Source organism: Mugil cephalus, chromosome 1, assembly GCF_022458985.1.
Source record: "Mugil cephalus isolate CIBA_MC_2020 chromosome 1, CIBA_Mcephalus_1.1, whole genome shotgun sequence".
Classification (NCBI taxonomy): Eukaryota; Metazoa; Chordata; class Actinopteri; order Mugiliformes; family Mugilidae; genus Mugil; species Mugil cephalus.
In genome coordinates, this window is record NC_061770.1 from 18,852,609 (window position 1) to 18,872,337 (window position 19,729).

The 19,729-nt window shown below is 44.2% G+C and overlaps 1 protein-coding gene across 1 annotated transcript in view; it reads right to left on the reverse strand.

Annotated features, from left to right (window-relative positions):
• Positions 1-11,736: 11,736 nt before the first annotated feature.
• Positions 11,737-19,729, reverse strand: part of pex14 (peroxisomal biogenesis factor 14) — a 44,533-nt gene continuing 36,540 nt past the window's right edge. Inside the window, exons 8-9 of the mRNA XM_047597128.1 lie at positions 16,149-16,240; positions 11,737-14,265 (exon numbers count right to left, since the gene is read on the reverse strand). Coding sequence (XP_047453084.1) covers positions 13,785-14,265; positions 16,149-16,240 — 573 coding nt within the window. The 3' untranslated portion in view covers positions 11,737-13,784. The remainder of the gene's footprint in view (positions 14,266-16,148; positions 16,241-19,729) is intronic.

Below are 19,729 nucleotides of genomic sequence, written 5' to 3' on the forward strand. Positions count from 1 at the left end.
CAGATAACTGAATTTTCGGCGGAGTGGCGGAGCCGAGTCTAATTCGGAGACGCCGACGTGAAGGAGCACAGATACTTCGGCGAGGTGAGTCTAAAACACGTTTCAGTTTGGTTCACTTCGCTCTGATAAAACAGCCTCGGGGGAGGGGAAAGGGGGGTGGGGGCACGCGCCATCGAAGAAGGCTGGTTAGATGCTCGTTCTACCTGATGTTATTCAGATCACACTGGTTAATTCATAGTAGAAGAAAATGGAGAAAAATGGAGCCTATCCCAGTCGTCCTGAGGTGAGAGACAGGGCTCCAGTCTATCGCAGGTTTAACACAAAGAGAGACAGACAACCGTTCACAATCACAGCAATTAACCTAACAAGCACGTCTTTGGATTGTGGGAGGAAGTATATCCGGAGAGATCCCACGCAGACAAATGGAGAACATGCAAACTTCAGACAGAAAGGCCCTAATCAGCGTCATCTCATTTCATCTTCTACTGTCGCTTATCCCCACTAGGGTCGCGGGGCTTGTTGGAGTCCATCCCAGCTCTAAGCGGGCTAGAGGCGGGGTACACCCTGGACAGGTCACCAGTCTATCGCAGGGCCAACACAGACAAATAACCATCTACAGTCGATTTAGAATCACCAATCAACCTAACAAGCATGTACCCAGACAAGCCGGAGTACCCAGAGAAAACCCACCAGACACAGGGACACCGTGCAAACTCCACCCAGACCTGAACCTTCTTGCTGTGAGGCATCAGTGCTATCCACTGCACCATTTGTTCCGCCCATTTAAAATCAAACTGACAAAAAACATATATATAATATATGGTGAACCTTGCTATGTGCTAACTGGTTGAACCCTATGAACATTGGTGTAATCAAAGGCAGGGTATGTTAAAGTCTGTGCTGGCAAAAGGTTTCACTTTAACACAGCGTAAAGCCAACGGGCGTCCAGCACATTCATCACATATGTCCTGCACCTGCATGAAAGGAAATAACTCTTCTGGTATTGTACAGGAAGAGCTACTGTTGACTGGGAGGCTGGAAAGAGCATTGAATCATGATGCCCAGATTGTTCGTATTGCTTTGGGTTTTTCTTCTTGTGAACTGGCACTCCAAGCTGAACATCCAGTCGCTAGTTGAGTTCGCCCATTCAACATGCCGATCCAAGTGAAAAGTAGGGGTCTGGCTATTACCGCCAATGCTAGGACACATTGGATAAACTAGGACTACAAATTGCGAGCAACTGCCCCACTCCTAAAGCAATCATGGGATCTATAGCCGTTGAATGCTAACAAACTAGCTGGTCGTTTACTTTATGAAATCAACCAGGGTGAACGGATGAACCACACATCTCATATGACAGCGGGAATATAAAGAACTGCAGCAGAGACAATGGGTATTCCAGAAAAAGCTAGCAAGGTGTGACGCCACCAAGCGGTTTACTCCCGAGTGAGCTTGAGAGCCAGGGCAGTAGCCTAAGGTCAGTGTCATTTCTCCAAGGAGCCAAGGCCAAACAGGACATGCCAAGCTCAGACTACATGATACTTGGGTCTGGAAAAAAAAAATAGTCACTGGGTCAGAGTAGGTGATTATAGAGTCATAAAGTCTTGCTTGGCTGAGATACAGAACAGACAGACAGTGAAGGCTGGCTGCCACTTGGCTTCGGATTGTTGCAGTGTTGTATGGAAATGTTTTCTCGGCTCCTGTTGGTCCGTCATGCAAGCATTTAGGTTGTTTTCAGTGTTGGCCTCTACCGTGTTCACAAGAAGAGTCTGTGACACCTCTAGCTTGAAATGTTGTCCATGGAGTTTTCTCTGTGGATCTTTTTGCCAGTTTAGTGGTGTAGAGTTGTTCTTTGTTATTGGGATATTGTTATGCTTTGTATTATTATATAGTCTGAACCTGGTAAGGAAAGTGATTGTTCTACACTGTGCTAGCTGTTCATGTTTAGTAATGACATACAAGCTTTAAACACATTGAAATACTGCATGGCGGCATCCTGTGAGCGTGCTGTTCATGAAGAACGCTACACAAAATTACAACATACCCAATATGACTCACATCTCTTGAGCTTAACAGCAGCCTGATTTAGACTGTGAGTGATCACCAGCTCCACCAGTCGATTTCTAGCCCATACATACTGATTAAGTGTGCCATGAACGTGGCAAGAAAAGTTTTCACGACCGAGCTTCAAAGCTGCCCCCGCTTAGTACGACGAAAGGAGACTCTGGGCGCAAGGGGAGAAACCTTTCTGCACCTCTCTGCCATAAGAACGGCGTGTAGCTGATAGGCCGCGCAAGTATGCAATGTATCACGTATCGCGTATATATGACATGCCTGCGCCACTCATTTTACTGCTTCATTGGCCCATTTATAGTTCACGTTTTTAGGATGAGATGTTTCCCTCGTCCCTTTCAGCACTCTGCCCCGGGAAGACCCCTCTTTAAAACCGCTGCCCTTTGCAATAGATGTTCATTTATCTATTTTTGCATGTGTATGAGACTATTTTAGAAAGACCTCGGTGCAGAAAAGGGGGCTGTGTGGAAAAAGCCGCATCGCCATTGGTAGCAGCTGTTGCTGCTGAGACACCTCTGAGGAAATGGAGAATTGGACACACACTCATCCAATTTACCATTAACAAGACCTTATTGGAAGCAGGGTCTAAGAAACATGTGGCTTTGCCTTATGTGGCTCTGTTTAGATACGCCGCTCTTCCTCCTGGATGCGTGCGACCGAGGATTGTGGTGCTGTCGCCCGTCTATGATTGTGGATCAAAGTCCAATAAGACGCGGCAAATCGCATGTCTTCGGGCAAAAATACTGAACGTAAAATAGCAACGAGGATTTCTACCACAATGTGGAAAATGTTGCATTTAAGGTCAGCAGCCAGAATTTCCATGTCTGTGGAAGAATCACTATTAAAGTCACTCATAGGAAAATCTGAGCTGTAACATGAGATAATTTCAGACATCAAACACCAACGCTGGTCCGCAAAGATCTCCAAAAACTGAGATTTCCATCCCACTTTCCACATTTACATCCAGCCACACCAAAAGAAGTAGGTTGCTGTTAAGCTTTTCAGCAGAGCAACCCCCGGTGCTGCTTCCATGCGTTCACGTCTTAACAGATACATAATTATCCTTTCAGGAGTTTACACTCTGCCTGATGCATAGATCTGCTTTTCGATGCGCTCAGCAGATCTGAATCAGACGTTTGTGCCACACCTGTGCGTTTTGTTTCTGGCCTGGTAGCATTTTTAATTTTTTTTTTTTTTTCCATAAACACGGCTCATGTTCTTTACAGGGCGGCGTATCTCGAAATCTTTGTCTTTCACCACATTTTTTCCTCTGGAAGGATGTACAGACAGCAAAACATTCTTTTCTCACAGTTTTGCCGGAACATTCAGTTACTGAAAACAAACAACAGGAGGTATGTTATTAACCTCAAAAACCAGAAAAACTTGATTCACCTCCGGCCGGTTCACACAAAAAGTCGAGCAAACCACCCAGGAACTGCAGATCAGATTGTCACGGTAATGAACCTGATAATTTTTCACGTTTCCTTTGAAAAGCTTCATGCCTTTTCTTTGTATTCTGACTGTGAGGTCAGGGTTTGCTTAAGGGCAGGGCTTCAATGTCGGGCATGACAACAGAAAGAAATACTTTCGGTATAAAGATAGACAGCTGCTACGCTTTTCTTAAGGGAACGCAACAACCTTTCATTTAAGTTTCCTGATAGGTTAATAATATAAGCCATTTAGATGAGCGCATTTTTAGTGCATTTTATATATTAGCTGATGCTTTACGCTAAATAACAAGCTGCACGTTCTCGTCTTTGCCCAAAATGAAACTTGTTTCTCCGCCAGGCTGGGAACGTATGCAGTTCCCATATTTCTGTGAGCTCTGTTTGACGTGAACACATTTTCACAAAGAGGGGGCGGGGAGAGGCGGTGGGTGTAATGTTACATTGGAGATGCTATTTGGTAAACATGCAGTTGTCATCTCACAAACACAAACAGAATCCAATGGAAAGATTAGCATTGAGACCCTTTAAACAGCTTGTGAAAAATGAGCCTCCGGGCAGCACAGTTACATAAATGTTTACCGAGAAATACCAAACATTGTGTTCTATTTGTTTTACTTTGCTTCAGGTTTGCCCATTGCCGTAGATTAGTCATCATCCCCCAGAGTTAAACACAACTTTGCTGGCAGAACAAACAACTAGTAGCGGACAGCGACCAGAAACAAGTGCATAAAGCGGTTGATCCACGCTGGCTCGTGGCCACGTGCCCATTACCCTTCAAGTAGTTTGCTTCAGCCTCTGGACCAGAGGTCTCCAGAGCTGAGTGGGAGTGTTTCATCACTTTATAAGTCTGATTCAAATGGAGAGAGCTTGCAGCAAAAAAAAAGAAAAAAAAAAGAAAAGTCAAATGGACCGGCGCTCTCTCAAAAGCCAGAGTAATTCTCATTCCACTTCAGCTGCCACAGCGCGGCACCGCTAACTGGCAACCGAGGCCCGCCGCCACCGCCGCTGCTGCTGCTGCTTTCTTGGCAAACGGAGAAGTTCTTAAGTGCTAAGCTGTAAATTTGCTTAATTTGACGTGAGTCCGAGGGGAATGGGATCATTTTCTTTCAGGGAAAAAGCCTGGCATATTGGCTGACAATAAGCTGGAATGGTCCAACATGGTGTTTCTGCTCTGCGACGTCGGCTGGAACACAGAACAGACAAGCGCTCGACAGAGCCGTAAAAACCGCTCCGCTCTGGCACCAGCGCCACGTGGTGGCCCGTTATTTATTTATTTATTTTTTTTTGTCTGAAAGCCTTTCAGCTGTAATTTCAAGCAGGAGAAAATGGCGACGAAGCGGCACAAAGTGGTTGGTCTGCTTGTAAATACAAGAAACGCTGGATACACCGACCGCGTGTTTTGCACCTGCATCAATCGGCCTTAATAAAGTGCTCTCGCTCTGAGCCGCTCAGCGACGTGGCACCAAATTTACGGTCGCGGGTCAAGGAAGTATCAGTCATTTCTCACATTTGACGAAAAGCAGTTACCGCTCAAACTGAAAGAAAGAAAAAAGGAAAAGACGAAGTTTTGGTTACAGACGCTGAACTAAAACACACAATGTTGTGGTAATCTGTGACTCATAAGAGAACAAGACAGTTACTGAAATAAAGAGTAAACGACCCTCAAATGCCTGTAAATGGACTGGGCCATTAGTGTGTTGTGTATTTAATGCTACTTAACTCTCATCATTAATGTAGGAAAACACTCATGAAAGTCAGAGATGAGCATTAGCGATGTTTTTAGCTCTCGCAGACACTAACCTGGTAAGAGGGCAGATTGTTACTGATCGCCTTAGGACGCATTAATTCAGTTAGCTGTGGTTAATTAATAATACTCCTCTCTCTCACAGGCCTGGACATTAGTTTTAGTTGTTTTATAATGATTACCCAACCTTAGTTTAAAGGGATTATTTAGTATATTTGCTTCAAGAAAATGGGAAATATGCAACTCCTAGTGACTTGTCTGGGGATCCGTCTCAACTTGAATGATGACTGAACGGAGCATGTGGTCTATCAGTTCCATAGTAAAAGTTTGGGAGGTCTGTCTTGTGAGTGGCTGGGGACGCTCCGGCCCCACCGCTGCCATACATTTAAAATTAAAGCCTTACTATCAGCTTTATTTCTGTTGAATGACTCTTCAATATCTCCGGCTCCATATGAACAACCACGTCCCGAGAGCCTTTAAAAAGACCGGTTTCAGTATCGCAGCTGTGACCTTCATAAAACAGAGCTGGGCAACAGGTGGGCATCATGTGTGTGCTAATCTTCCACATTATGGTTGTTGATAACAGACACTGCACAGCCCCGCTCAGTTAAAACTCAGTAATTTAATATGGAATACATCAGCAATGTGATATTTGCAGCATGGAAGAAGCAAAGGTTGGGAAGATTCTGCCGATGCTAATAATAGAAAACGTCCATCAGTCACTTTGGGTTTCTGTTACCAGAAGAATTCTGAGTACCGCAGACCCTCCAAAACAAGACATTGGGCGTCCACTGAGGGATTTTGGGATTACTTTTTTTCACTCGCTCTCCTCCCCTCTAAGGGCATGAAAATGTGGATTGTATTTCGCTGTGACAATCCATGCCAATTTTGGAGGACAAGGTCGGTGAATGCACAGCCGTCCCCCTTTTTCACAGAGCGTCCTGCTTTACCCATCAATACTCACACGTGTCACATGGTGGCTGCAAGTTCGGCCCTGTGGACAGCCGGGGCGCTGCGAGAGAAATGATTCGACAGCCACAGCTGGGAAGCTACAGGCCCCTGGCTTCTGTGAAATGCAGGATTAATTGGAGTCTAAAGGTTCGGGGATTTAAAACCGTGAAAACCCACAAATCAGAGAGAAAACATTAGATCTGGACAGAGAATTTAAGAAAAATCTAACGTTAAATAGACTACGAGTTCTTTGGGAAATACATTACGTTTTTTGAAAGATCTTTTTTTTTTTTAAATTTATAACTGCAGGGTTTCATCATCTACAAGGTCACTAAGCAAACTGAAGTAAGACATAAACCTTCACTGTTATGACAGTTAAGAAGTCAGAAGCGAGGTCAAATGATTTAACTTCTTTTCCTTGTCTCAATCAATCCCTTCTTTTTGGCCTAAGAACTTGCAAACTGAAAATGTGCCTCGCTCACGGAAGGACAGAATTTGTGGATTAGCCTAATTTGCGCTGCAGTTAGCATGCTAAAGGCTAAGCTACGGTGGCAAACGTGGTCTGTAATCTTTACATTCTGTCCTCTAAATACATTTCAGTGTCAAAATGGATTTCACACATGCACCACTGTGAATGTGTGTGTGTAGCATCATGGCTATAGACTTATGTGCAGCTGCTAAGAGAAAGACTGTAGGAAGTAGCTGTGCTAGCTGAACACGAGGCTCATTGTGAATGCACAAAGCTATAAAGAAAACAGTATTTGATTCTCCCCCTTTATTTTCTCCCCCTCCCCTCCTCCTCCTCCTGCCTGCCTGGCCACTAGCATGCTTCAGGTGTTCCACAGTCAGGCCCTGTGATTAGTCTAATTTGCACAAATGCTGGCAAGCGGCGCACCTGTTGCCCCTGCGCCGCCTGCAGCCGCGGTCCCTCAGCAGGCTGACAGGCCTTCCTTAGATAATTCAATCTCTCCACCAGCGCAGGACAAGGGCATTCGTCCTTTTTTATTTATTTATTTTTTTTTTTTCTACCTCTTGTCTCCCCTTGTGTTCTCATGGCCACCACGCTCCTGATGGCTCATTATTGGACCATTCATAAATACTGCCAGCCAATACCCGGCTCCTTGTTTTTCACAGCCCGCTGCTGTTTCCCCTCATTGCTCCTTACCGGCGCCTTCCTTTTACCTGTCAGTAAGGTGAGTAAAGCTTTCCCTCAGGTTCAAAAGAGGCCCCACAGCCTTCCACATGACAGCTTTCCAGTATCTACGCACTCCATTTGGATTTGAAACAGCGCCAGGAGAAAATCAAGTGACACAGGCCACACAGAGTGGGAGGGAGGGAATGTGATCCCACTTGATTGTTGAGAGTTTATATAGCGAGTGATGACAAAGTGCTTTATGACTTTGCAGTGTTCGCTGGGGCCTGCGATTGAAGCCTTATACAGGCAAAGCCCCCTGGTGACCTTGGCTTGTCAAATGTTCTCATTTTCACCAGGAAGGAGCCCGTGTTCAGCGGCTGCTCAGAGCTGGTAAGCTGCTTTTAGAGAGACAGCCGCAGAGAGCTTTTGGAGGTGACCCATGCTTCCTTACTTTCACTGCTGGAACACCATTGAGGAAATGCATCGGTCGGGGGAAAACCATTAAATGATAACCCTGCGTAGAATGTGAAGACCATTAATATTTTAAGCAAGACCGAGAGTCTCTACAGCCAGGCTAGAATCTCTGTGTGCTAAATGCTAATGCTAACATGTCTAGCAGATGTAGCCGTTACCATGCTGGAACTGAAGTCTTTAAGTATAACTGAGTAGGGTGGGAATGCCAGTTGTCGTAATTGGTCAGAGGTCATTCATGAATACATCTGCATGAATACATCTGCAGGGGAATATGAATCACTCACCACAATCCACCCAAGAGTTATTCAGACATTTCACATGGGGATCACAAAAAGATGCATCATCCAGAAACCTTGCACTTCGAGAATTTGTGCCAATCCACAAGATCATAGGTCTTCAGCAGGGTTTCCGTGGAGGCACTGCAGAGGGGAGTCGTAAGATCTTTGGTTGATTAGACATTTTTTATATATATAGTTTTTAATTTCTTTAAATACACATAAACACAAATCCAACATATTTTAGTAAAGGGATATGGGATAGCTTAGTATTGAATGCAAAATGGTAATAATAATAATAATGTATATTTATCAATAGCACTAGGCCGAGTTTAAAATAGAACACATATAGTAGGTAGGTGGTCCCTACTTAACATACTTAACATCTACATCAGTTTGGGGATCGTTGGCCTGAAAAACGTTGAGGACATCTGCATTAGATGATTGTTTTACTGGAGGCACTAGATAAAACAGAACTTGATAAACCAGTTTATTAGGATTCACGATCTGCAAATAAATTTCACACCAGTGCACAAGCGGTTGACGGATCAGCACCTACTCACTGACAACGCCTTTCCAGGAGCTCCTCTGCCTGTGCGGTAGAAGCTACAAAGTGCAAGTTGGAACACACAAAAGAAACTAAAAAGCAACACGTTGATAAAATCATCTCCAAGGAATGTTGAGATCCTCTGCTGCAGGCGTTGATAAGTTCAGCAGAAACGTTGGTTTTCTGAGAAGTATTTCCAAAGGTGTGTTGCAACCGGTGGTGTTCCACAGGCCGGGTCACACACACGAGACATTACATCAGATACACACAACTCCTATCTTATCTGACAGGGAAGAAGGAAGGCCTCCTTGTCCTACATTGTCTGTGACCTTTCCTATGCAAATAGCGACACACTTCCCCTTGATACATGCAGACGTATAGAAGTTGGGAGGAGCTTGTCCGCTTGAAGAATTGGATCCACGTATCGCAAAAGAAAACCAGGGCCAGGATCAACATGCAAGGCCTCAAGTTTAAAATGAGTAGAGATGATGTGTGTGTATGGTGCAGACAGAGCCTCCTCTCCTGCTGCTGCTGCTGCTATGGGCTAACAACTCTTGCATTGATCCAAGGAGACACTCAGCCCTCTAACCTGCTGAGTGCTCAGTTCCAGTGAACAATGGAGTTCAGAGCGCGTCGATACACTATCCTATTGAGTGCTCTCCGTTTAGCAGCAAGATTGATGAGGTTAAGGCTCCCAACCGGGGAGCCAAATGGTGTCAAAACCAAGGTGTTGCTTTGGACAAACAATCCCTCACTGCATTACCACACTCAAACGCGTTGGTTACCAGCTAATACGCCGGCTCTAACCAGGAAATCTATTTAAATAGGCACAAGGTTTCTGAAAGGGTATGCAAACTGCAGAGGTTATTGTTGTTGAGAGTCCGAAAATGTAGATGAGGACACGAGGGTGGGATGGAACGACGCTTTCTGGGCGAGGAACGTGCTGCAAATCCCCCAAGACACTAAATGATGTACAAGTGGATTTATTACTGGAGGTCCCTATAAATCTAAGGTTGGTCTGAACTCCAGGGAGAGGTTAATGGATTACAAAGGGATGTGGTATCGAACCCCGGAGAAGTTTATACACCTCATCAATATGTGAAATACTATTGATCATTTAGACCTTGATAAATTAAATTCATACACTTGATAATGTATGGCAATATTGAGAAGGCCCCGTATGGGGGAAAATTGGCTTTTTCGGCCCAGCCATAAATAAGTACACATTAAGAAAACAAATCGTGGCAATAATTTGATCTGTGATGTTGGCGCCGGGAAGGATTCATCAGTAAACCAACCTGCACCTGTTTAAAAGATCGAAAGAAAGGACTGGAACTAAGATTCAAAGAAGCGTTCCCTGAAATTTTACCCACTACACAAAGATGTCATAGATCATCGAGGTCACATGGGAACATCCTAAAGCTCACATATAGAAGAATATCACACACCAAAGTCTGATTGCAAGTCTTGGGGAGCGCAAACTCTCACAATCGGCCAGTGGCTCAATCCCACATAAGCAGTTACTTCCTTAACACGCTCGAACCGATGGGCGACACGTGGGCAATGTCTGCGTTGGGTTTTAACACTGATTCAGAATGCGGAGTACAAAAAAAACTCTGTGAGTCAAAACATGGAAACGCTTAGATATCCATACATATTAGATTAGGCATTAACATGTGACATTTTTACTCATTAGATTCTAGGTTTCCCTTGTGCCTCCAAGACAGTTGAGACTCATCAGAGAATAGACATGGGCCTTCTGAGGGCCTCTGATACTTGATCAGTTTGGGATCTAGTGAATTTGGAGGCCAGGTCAACACCTTGTGCTGTTTTTCATGTTGTTTTGTGTGTCTGTGTCAGGCTGCGCCCTGCTGCCACCAAGGAGTGTCACTGCTGTGAGGTGGGGGAGGGGTGCCTGGTCTGGTCTGGTCTAACTGTGTTGGGCACGTCTTCGTAACATCCACATGAATGCCAGGTCCAAAAGTTTCCCAGAAGAACATTGTATTGTCACAAGATGGTCAATGTTATTTACTTCTCCTGTCAGTTGTCATAATGTTATGCCTGACCGGTGTATAGCATTACTACACTACTTTGTATACTTAGCTGTACTGTTAGGATGACAAGCACACTTGTCTTAACAGGCACTAAGTTTAGCTGGAATTGACAAGTCTGAAAATGTCAAGCTAAACCAGAGAACCACTCAGATAGAATAGATTTATTTTTTGACCCTCTCTCGGTGAGAAGAAGTTGTTAAAGGAACAGTGCGTGGGATGCGGTGGCGAAAATCCCCTCCTGTTCCAGGCACGAAGGAGAGTGTACAGTGGGCAACACTTCGTTGTGGGGGGGAAAAATAAAATAATAAAAAAATCATCTCTGGAGCCAGGGTTTGGTTTGTCCTACATAGACATGAAGACTTCACTCTTAAGCTAATATTTAAATAATTAAAACATATGTATGAATACTATATTAAATGTTTGCCGATATATTCTCGTAAACCCCACCAAACTAACTGTTCAGCATGGCAAAGATACCGCTCTTTCTATATACATATAAAAAAAAAAAAGAAAAAAAATGAATTAAATTTAACTAATTTCAGTTAGTCTTCTTTGAAATCTGATGAAATCTGCTTTAGAAAGCAACACTCTCGTTTGCGGAAAGCAAAAGACAGGTGCTCATAATCCGCCTACAGAAATAAACAAACTCTCACCTATTTAATGTAACCACATCCCTCATTTCCAGAGAGAAAACTGAAAGAGGCCTGAAAGTCCCTGCCTTGTCATGCTTTCTGAAAATTCAGTCGAGTGATTTCATGATTGTGCATACAGTACACACACACACACACACACACACACACACACACACACACACACACACACACACACACACACACACACACACACACACACACACACACACACACACACACACACTGCAGTATTCTCATCTGTATCTTACAAATGCATCACGGAGGGTTTGAGGAGGAAGCGAAAAAAAACCCACAATGGTTAAACAGACGATTTGGCGTATGAGTGACAATGGTATTTGCCCGTCTTTGGATCACTTGATATGAACAATGAAAATTTACAGAATAAAGTTTCACGCTGTTTGATTTTATTATTACCAAACTATTTTTACCCAAACACAATGAAGTTTAAATGTTACAGAAAATCTTCCCTCATCTCAAAAGCATACATCTCAAAATAAAAATAACTAAAAAATTAAAAAAAAAAAAAAAAAACACGTAAAGGACGACTACAGTGTAATTTGTGTTTAATAGCAATTTTATAATATAAAGGTGAAAACCCAAGCAAGACTAGGATTGTCATTTGATAAGCGCACACAGGAATAGGGTATAGTCTACATGTCGACAGTTTAAAAATAAATATAGCAGAAATTCCTCTTTGAGATAAACCTTATTTATTAAAGCTGGAATTCAGACATCGGTTACAGAGGGGAACAATCACTGCGGCTACGGTGGCTATGAAGCATATTCCGCACTCCTTCAAACAAAAAGTCATTTATCCACAAAAAATCTTTTGTAATACATCAAAAAAAAAAACTTTACAGCATACTGCAATGTTGTGTCATCGTTCTGTACTTTTAACTTAATCTCTCCAGCTCAACATAATCTGTATGTTCAGGACGGCTGTCTCTGAAATGTGCAGCGTCCCGCTACCTTTTCTGTGCTCCTGTGCAGACCATGTGATGAAGGTGGGAATGGCACAAGCTGATATCCCTTCTTCTCACTCATGGACTCTTCTTGTTAGCTCGAGACACAGTGAGTAATTCAATAAGTCGAGTATTCATTTATTACTTTCTTTTTCAATCACGGGGCAATTCTTTCTTTTTTTTTCTTTCTTTCTTTTTTTTTTAACTTCCCCCATCCGCCTCCACACTGAGAGAAAAGTGATACAAGTTCTGCAACTTCCATCCGTGGCAGCACTTGTTGTCTTACTGCAGCTTAATTACAAAATATTGGCGCCGTTTTCTGTAAAGATTACTCACTGTAGGAGGCCCTACATAATTTGGACCGGAGGGTTTGTCACAGAAAATAATACAATGCAACTGGGCTTTCTGTATTAGATTTCCGCTTTTAGCCTCCTTGACATTTCAAGCTGCATGAACTAATACATCTGTTATTTGTTGATCATTTGATTATTAACATACTTCACAAACCAAATCAGCTGCCCTGCTGGAGACTGCAGATACAGCTCAGCAGACAGTCTGGGTTTTCTCGCCTGCCACGCACACAAACACGCTCGCGAAAGATGCACAATTCAGCCCTCAGTGAAATAGGAAAGCGGGGGGAAAAAACATTCATCTTCCCCTCCTCTGAGCGTATGAGCACTCTGACACCAGCATGGAACAAAGCCCGTCATCACATTCTAATCTCGAATTTCAGGGCTTTTATTTCACCCAAATGCCACCCTGCTGGCCTTGTGAATTATTGACAGACTGACACCAATGCAAAAGGACACATAAAAGAGGCTAAAAGCTCCGGCCCTGGAAGAGCTTGTCCTCTCCTATTGCCATCAACAGGGAGACAAACTCTGCTAATGCGCCACTGGAAGCTCACGGTTAACTTTGAGATTAAAGAACCGACATATGATTCCTGACCTGCTGTAGAGCGGAGATACTCCGTGCAGCAGCCCCCGCCTCTTTGGTCTGAACGGGAGCCTTAGTTAAATTACAAGGACACTAAGGCATAGCTGTGAATTATCAGATCAAATCATGGAAATTAAAAGCAGGAAGTCGCGCAAGGTTAACGGCGCGCACGGGGGCAGATGCGTGACGTCACTTCTCCTCACGGAGCGGACGTCACAGTGCGGCGCTCGCGTTGGCATTCTGTCTTCTGGATGCGCGATCAAATGCTAGTGGTGGTAAGCGGCGCGTCACTAGACGCAATATTTGTCAGCTCCTACGCCCACGCCGACTCCTCACTCTGCTCAACACTGAGATGTTACTTGAAACAAATGGAAACAGACAGAGAAGATTGCATTTAAACGATAAAAAAAAAACAACTAAAAAGAAAAAAAAAAGAAAGTGTGTGTTTGTGTGAGCAGACACGAGAAACAAAGCTGTCAGCAGAGATGAGTAGTGGTGTTTTGGAGGGTGTTTGTGTGCTTTCCGCTGTCGTCTAATCAACCTCGCTCTCGTTGCTGGCACCCTCGGGACGCCTCAGTTTGTCCACCTGTTCATTAATCTGTCCATCGCCGCCTCGCCGATCCTCTGTCTGGATGCTTAGACCCTCCTCCTCCTCCTCCTCCTCCTCCTCTTCCACATGGCTGACGTCGTCGTCGTCCTCCTCCTCCTCCTTCTTCTCCTCCTCCCCCTGCACCTCCATGCGGACCTGGTCCAGAGGCAGGGTTGCGCCCAGGCCAATAGTCAAGGCATCTCCGTTGATACCGAGGGCTCCGTCGGGCCCGCCCAGCGCGTCCTGGGGGCTGTGGTGTCCGTCCTTGATGGGGGAGGAGTTGGCGGACTCGTTACTGACGGGGGAGATGTCGCTGCTGCTGTTGGCGTGGTTGACGGGCGGCGAGTTGGCGGCGGAAGGCGGCTTCAGGGGGATCTGCCACGAGGGAATCTTGGGAATAGTAGGAGTAGATGGGAATTGTCTCCTGCGGATGGGGGGTGGGATGGGGTGGGGTGGGGTGGGGGGGGGTGGGGGGGTGGGGGGGGGGTTTGGGGGTGTAGGGGGTTGGCAAACAAGAGCACAACTTCATCAAATACGTTCTCTGTCACCAAAATGTGTGAAAAGACTGTTCCCACGGTGCAATCAGCCACAATTGGACAGACAGCAACCACAAAACTATATGTAGCTTCAAAAGTCAGTTGTTGACTAAGAACGTGACGCAGCGTCAGTTCATAGTTTAGCATTGAGCAGGGCGCTAAGCACCCGATGTAATTCTCATAATTACAGCAGAGAAAACGATGTTTTCTCCCCCCAAACGGCCAGATGTTCACCACACCTGGTAAAGATGCTCTAAGATTTCTTCTTTTAATTACACCCACTGCAGATTTTAAGATCAAAAAGACAACGTTGAACGGGTTCAGCACTTCTTGGTGCTTAAATAAATTAGAAAAAAGAAAAAAAAAGAAAAAAAAAAGAACAGTTTGGAGATGATGTGGATCATTTGAACAGGAAAGGGAAGCAGTCTGGAAACAGATGGCGATACGGAGCTTTTATTCTGCGATTCGAGCCTTTGCCAGAAAACTCATTGCGAGAGTCAGGATGAAGTCAAGAAAGCAAATGACAAAGGGATTATCGCTAATTAGAACGGATGAGTTGAACAAAACAGGCGCAGCTAGATATTTCTGACGTACAGCCTTACTTCAGGCTCCGTTATAGATGATGATAAAAGATCACACGTGCCAACGGGCCTGAGTTGGTAAGAAGGAGGAGACGTTTCTCAGTATGCGGTAAGAGCAGTGACGCAAAAGCTCTCACACCTCTTAATTAGCACAGATGGAAAATCTGATTTTACAGTAAAAAAAAAAAAAAAGTATTTTCAGTTTTAGTAAGCCATTTATCTTATTTATATTCATTCATTGTGTAGTAGTAATAAAATGGGAACTGCGCACACATGTGGTTACCATACCAGTAAAAGCCTTAAAACACAGAAGACTAGCTGATGAGTGCAGTATGCTAATTGGTCAAGGCACAAGTTGCAAAGTAAAAGAAACGGTGCAATCAAGTGTGCAATTTTCAAGGCCACGGTGACATTATGTGTTCTTTTGTTTATGTATTTCTGCACAAACCCGCAGCATGTATACAGAAGTGAGTCTGCAAACACAATTGCATGTCGGTTGTTTTGTAAGTGTACACTTGTTTCTGTGATTTAAACAACAGCACGCTTTTTCCGGCGCTTTTAAATACTATCATACCCTTCTTCAGCCGAGGCGAGTCTCGTTCGGCACGGTCTGTGATGACTCAATCACTTGATGACTGCGGGGAAAAACGCTGCAACTATTCCCTGAATAAAAAAAACTTGCCCAGTTTTGTAAGTACGTTCACGTGCTTCCCGGGGGGAACTATGCCAAAACAGCTCGGCTTTTTTTTTTTTTTTTTTTTTTTTTCCCCTCCAACACATTTATTAAAAACATATGAATCCTTATTTGTGTATTGCATTAACATGGTAAAAAACGGAGGTCAAAATGTATTTCAATATCAGGTGTTAAGAGATGGAAAGAATGTATTTACTCCGACCAATCGGATCAAGCGTTGACTAAGGTATTAGGTGCTAATATTAAGCTATTGAGCGGATTATCACAAGGTTTACAACGTCCTTCTCAATCGGGACGAAAATTCGGATAGGCCGAGACACGCGTGTTTAAGGCATTCTGTCATTTTTATTCCGGTTATTAAGGAAATGCTAGCGTCCGTGTAAACACGGCAGTTCAAATGGACTTGAAATACTAAGTCCTAAGCCTTTCAACGCACGCACGCGCACTCGCACGCCCGGGCTGTTTCATGTGACAGGGCCCCGGATAACTTTGTTACCTGCTGAGCAGTAAGCCCTTCAAAGAGACAATCTCAGCCTTCAGCTCTCCAACTGTCTGGTTGTCCAGGATGCGGTTGGTTGAGGATGATGCCTGTTGGAAAAACACAAGAGACACACACACGCACGACATCAGCTGGCATACACGCACACAAACATACACGCCCTGTTCGGGCTAGTTCACTGTAGCGCTTTCAAAAGCTCCTCTATGCTTGATAAGAAATAATAAAAAAAAACAACATTTTTTTTTTTTAAATAAAAGTACAGCCTGGGTAAACAAATAGGGCCAATGCAAATGCCTAAAGCCACATGTTTTTGTGTAGTCAGGTCATCCGTCACCATAACAACCTCACAACTGCCTACTGCCGCTCATGACAGAAAGGAGGACAAACATTTTCACAAGAGTCACCCTTACGGTGCCGGGAAGTCCAGCAAGTGTGAATCATGCTGTTTTTACATAATTTTCCATACTATCTAGAAAAGATTAGGCCAGTGTGCTGTGTTTTGGATAATGACTATCTTGAACAATGGCCACATTCATGAAGGCAGACCAAAGCTTTGCAGTTTGTTTTGTTCTTTTTGTCTTTTATCAGAGGCGTGCGTTATCACACACACACATGCACACACACACACACACACACACACACACACACACACACACTGGTGCGGCATGAAATGCTACAGGGTATAATGGCAAATGGTATTTGAATGGCAAATTGCTGGAGAAAATCTGTCTCCGCAGCACTTTTTAAGGGATAGGCCCGAGTTTGGAAGTATTTGGATGCAGGCCGAGAGGAAAAAAAAACAAAAAAAAAACATAAGCATTGCGTGAGAAAAAAAAAAATGCAACAACAAAACTCAACTGTAGCTCCTGCTAAACCTGCTATGTCAAGGGCAACCGTGGCAGATCAGATGGGGAAGCGCCTGCCGCTTAAAAAGATGTTTTCAGCAAACCAGTGAAGTATGTCAGACAAGTGGGAGTCGGCGTACTCACCGAGCGACAACACTAAAGAGGGGGTCACATGCTAATTACCAAGACAGGAGAGAAGAAGAAAGGACATTTGTGCCGCGCAGATTTCCTTTTATCTTTCTGACTTATCTGACTGTTTTTCCGCCCGTACCGTTTAAATGCATTAAAAAAGCCACACCGCCGTGCGGATTTGCTGGCGGGCTCACGCGTCCCGAGACGAGGCGTGATGAACGGGCACCGTCTGGGTACGGAGCCAAAATGTTTGCGAACCAGTGAAGTAGATAACTGCTCCCCACTCTCAGCCTATTCCCGAATAAAAAAAAAAAAAAAAAAAACAGCACAAACATGCGCGAGAGCGGGAGGATAAACGGACGAGACCGGAGGGAGTAGAGGGAGCAGGCGAGGGAAAAAAGAGGGATAAAAGAAAAGTAAAAACTGTAATTAAGACTCTCCTGACTCACCAGAGGAAGCTTGTTAGAAAGCGCGGACCCCCTATCGAGGGGAGAGGGATAACTTGGACTCTTTCGCTTGTAATTAAATCTAAGAGAAATTAATTGAATCACATCTGAAAGGGATCAGACTCATTTACAGTGGATGGAGGGAGGCAGCGGAGGAGAAGTGAAGGGAGACAGAAGAGGAGGCGAGGGGGGGAAGGAGGTTTTTTTCTCTCTTTTTTTTTCCTCCTCCTCTTCTCCTTTTTCCAGTGGCTCTTATCGGCTCCTAAACCTCCCCGATAAGGAGCTGTGTTTTAGAGGTGGTGCATCGGAGGCCTGCTGAAGACACTCTTATTACAGCCGTCACCTCATTAGAACCATCTTAATCCCTCGCCTCCCCAAGGCACCCGTATAATAAGGCTGGATTCCGCTTCTCCCTCATTTTGGGTTTAAAAAAAAATTAATGAATCGCCGCATAAGCCGAGCTGAAAGATGTCCAAGGCGCGGAATCAACTGAAGACGAAGAAGAAGAAGAAAAAAAAGCCACATGCCTCTAAATAACACATTATCAATATTGTCGTGATTTCTATACGATTAAGTCGCATAAGAGGAGAAAGCTTTAGAGCCAGACTTGTTAACCGCTAGCTACAAACATAATACGCATTATCTACAGAGCAGCACCATATAATATCTCACATCAAGGCTTGTCACACAACACTAACTCTGACATATGTCTTATTAAGTCTGAAGAAACTTAATTAAATGTTGGGCCAGGACTGAATTTCAGCTCTGAGATACATTATGTCAGTGTGTACACACATACACACACAGCACACACACACACACACACATAACGTGGTGTAAGGATCCTGTGTTAAGTGCACTAGGTGTTTGGGTGGAGGTTGAGTGGTTGAGGGGTATCAGTGACTGGAGGGAATTAAAGTATCCCGACTTTAAAAGCCCCAACCTGAAGTGCTGATACGTATCCAGCAGACCGCACCGCCGAGTGCGTGTAAGAAGTGACGGCTGAAAAGACATCTGATCAAAATATTTAACCTCGGCAACTATTTAGCAGCTTTAATTAGAAAAACACCTTTTAACTTCGGCTTCGTGGCGGCTGCGCGGCGCAGTCCGACCTCCGCACCTGTGATAGTTTTCAAGTAACACACATTGATTCGGTTTGCCAATAAAGGCAGGATATTTCTTCCTCGTATGCATCCGCGTTTCCTTCAATGACGTCTACATGCATCTATGAGCGTTGTTCCATGTGCGATTGTTTTTCTATCGGATGGTTTCTCGGGTTGATCGTGCTACTGATTTCTTGTGTCATATTGATTCCTATTCCCGATTTACTTTGATTCATTTAGAGATATTCAATTTCAGGACTATTTGTGATATTTCCACAGGATTTTACCTCTAGTTTCACATCTTGAAAACAGCTTTCCTTTCATCCACTCTCTTTTCTGTCCTCATACTTTTAAAATCAACAACAACGACGCCGCCACTCGTCGGCTCCCTGGGCTGCCGGTGCTCTCGGACGTGTCATGTTTTGGATCTCCCTCACACACACACACACACGGACTAATCTGTCGTCTCGGGAGGACGGTTTCGCCTCGCTAGCCTCACAAGACGGCGGGCAGACTTCTACGAGAGGGTGCGGGAAACGGCAGGAATTCAAAAACCTGATCTATGTGCCAGGACAGAACAGTGCAAAGACTAAAGACTACCTCATATGAGCTTATGATTAATAGGCTAAATAACAGAAATGATCTGGAGACTCATATCACATGCAACCTGACTGCCTCCCCTTATCTTACCTGTAACATTAAGGTAACCTGTTGGATGAATGTTTCGTCTTAGCTTTGACATGGACATCTGTCACTTTAATGTACTGTATTTTACTTTATCTCCCTTATACTATCTCAGTTTTGTTATACAAGTAATGACACATGTGTTTGGAGCAAAGATAAATGTCTCATACTGTAAATCTCTGTACTCTTATACTGGTCTCTGTTATGCTGCTCTGAATTGATGATGAATTGATATCGGATGTTTCCGGCAGACTTTAAGCGATTGGATGCAGAATATTCCAGTCACTTTCTCTGTTGCATGGTTTTATGCAAATGCTGCGTCACGTTTGTGCAAATAACACGTTCAGCTCGTGTTACATTTACTTCTT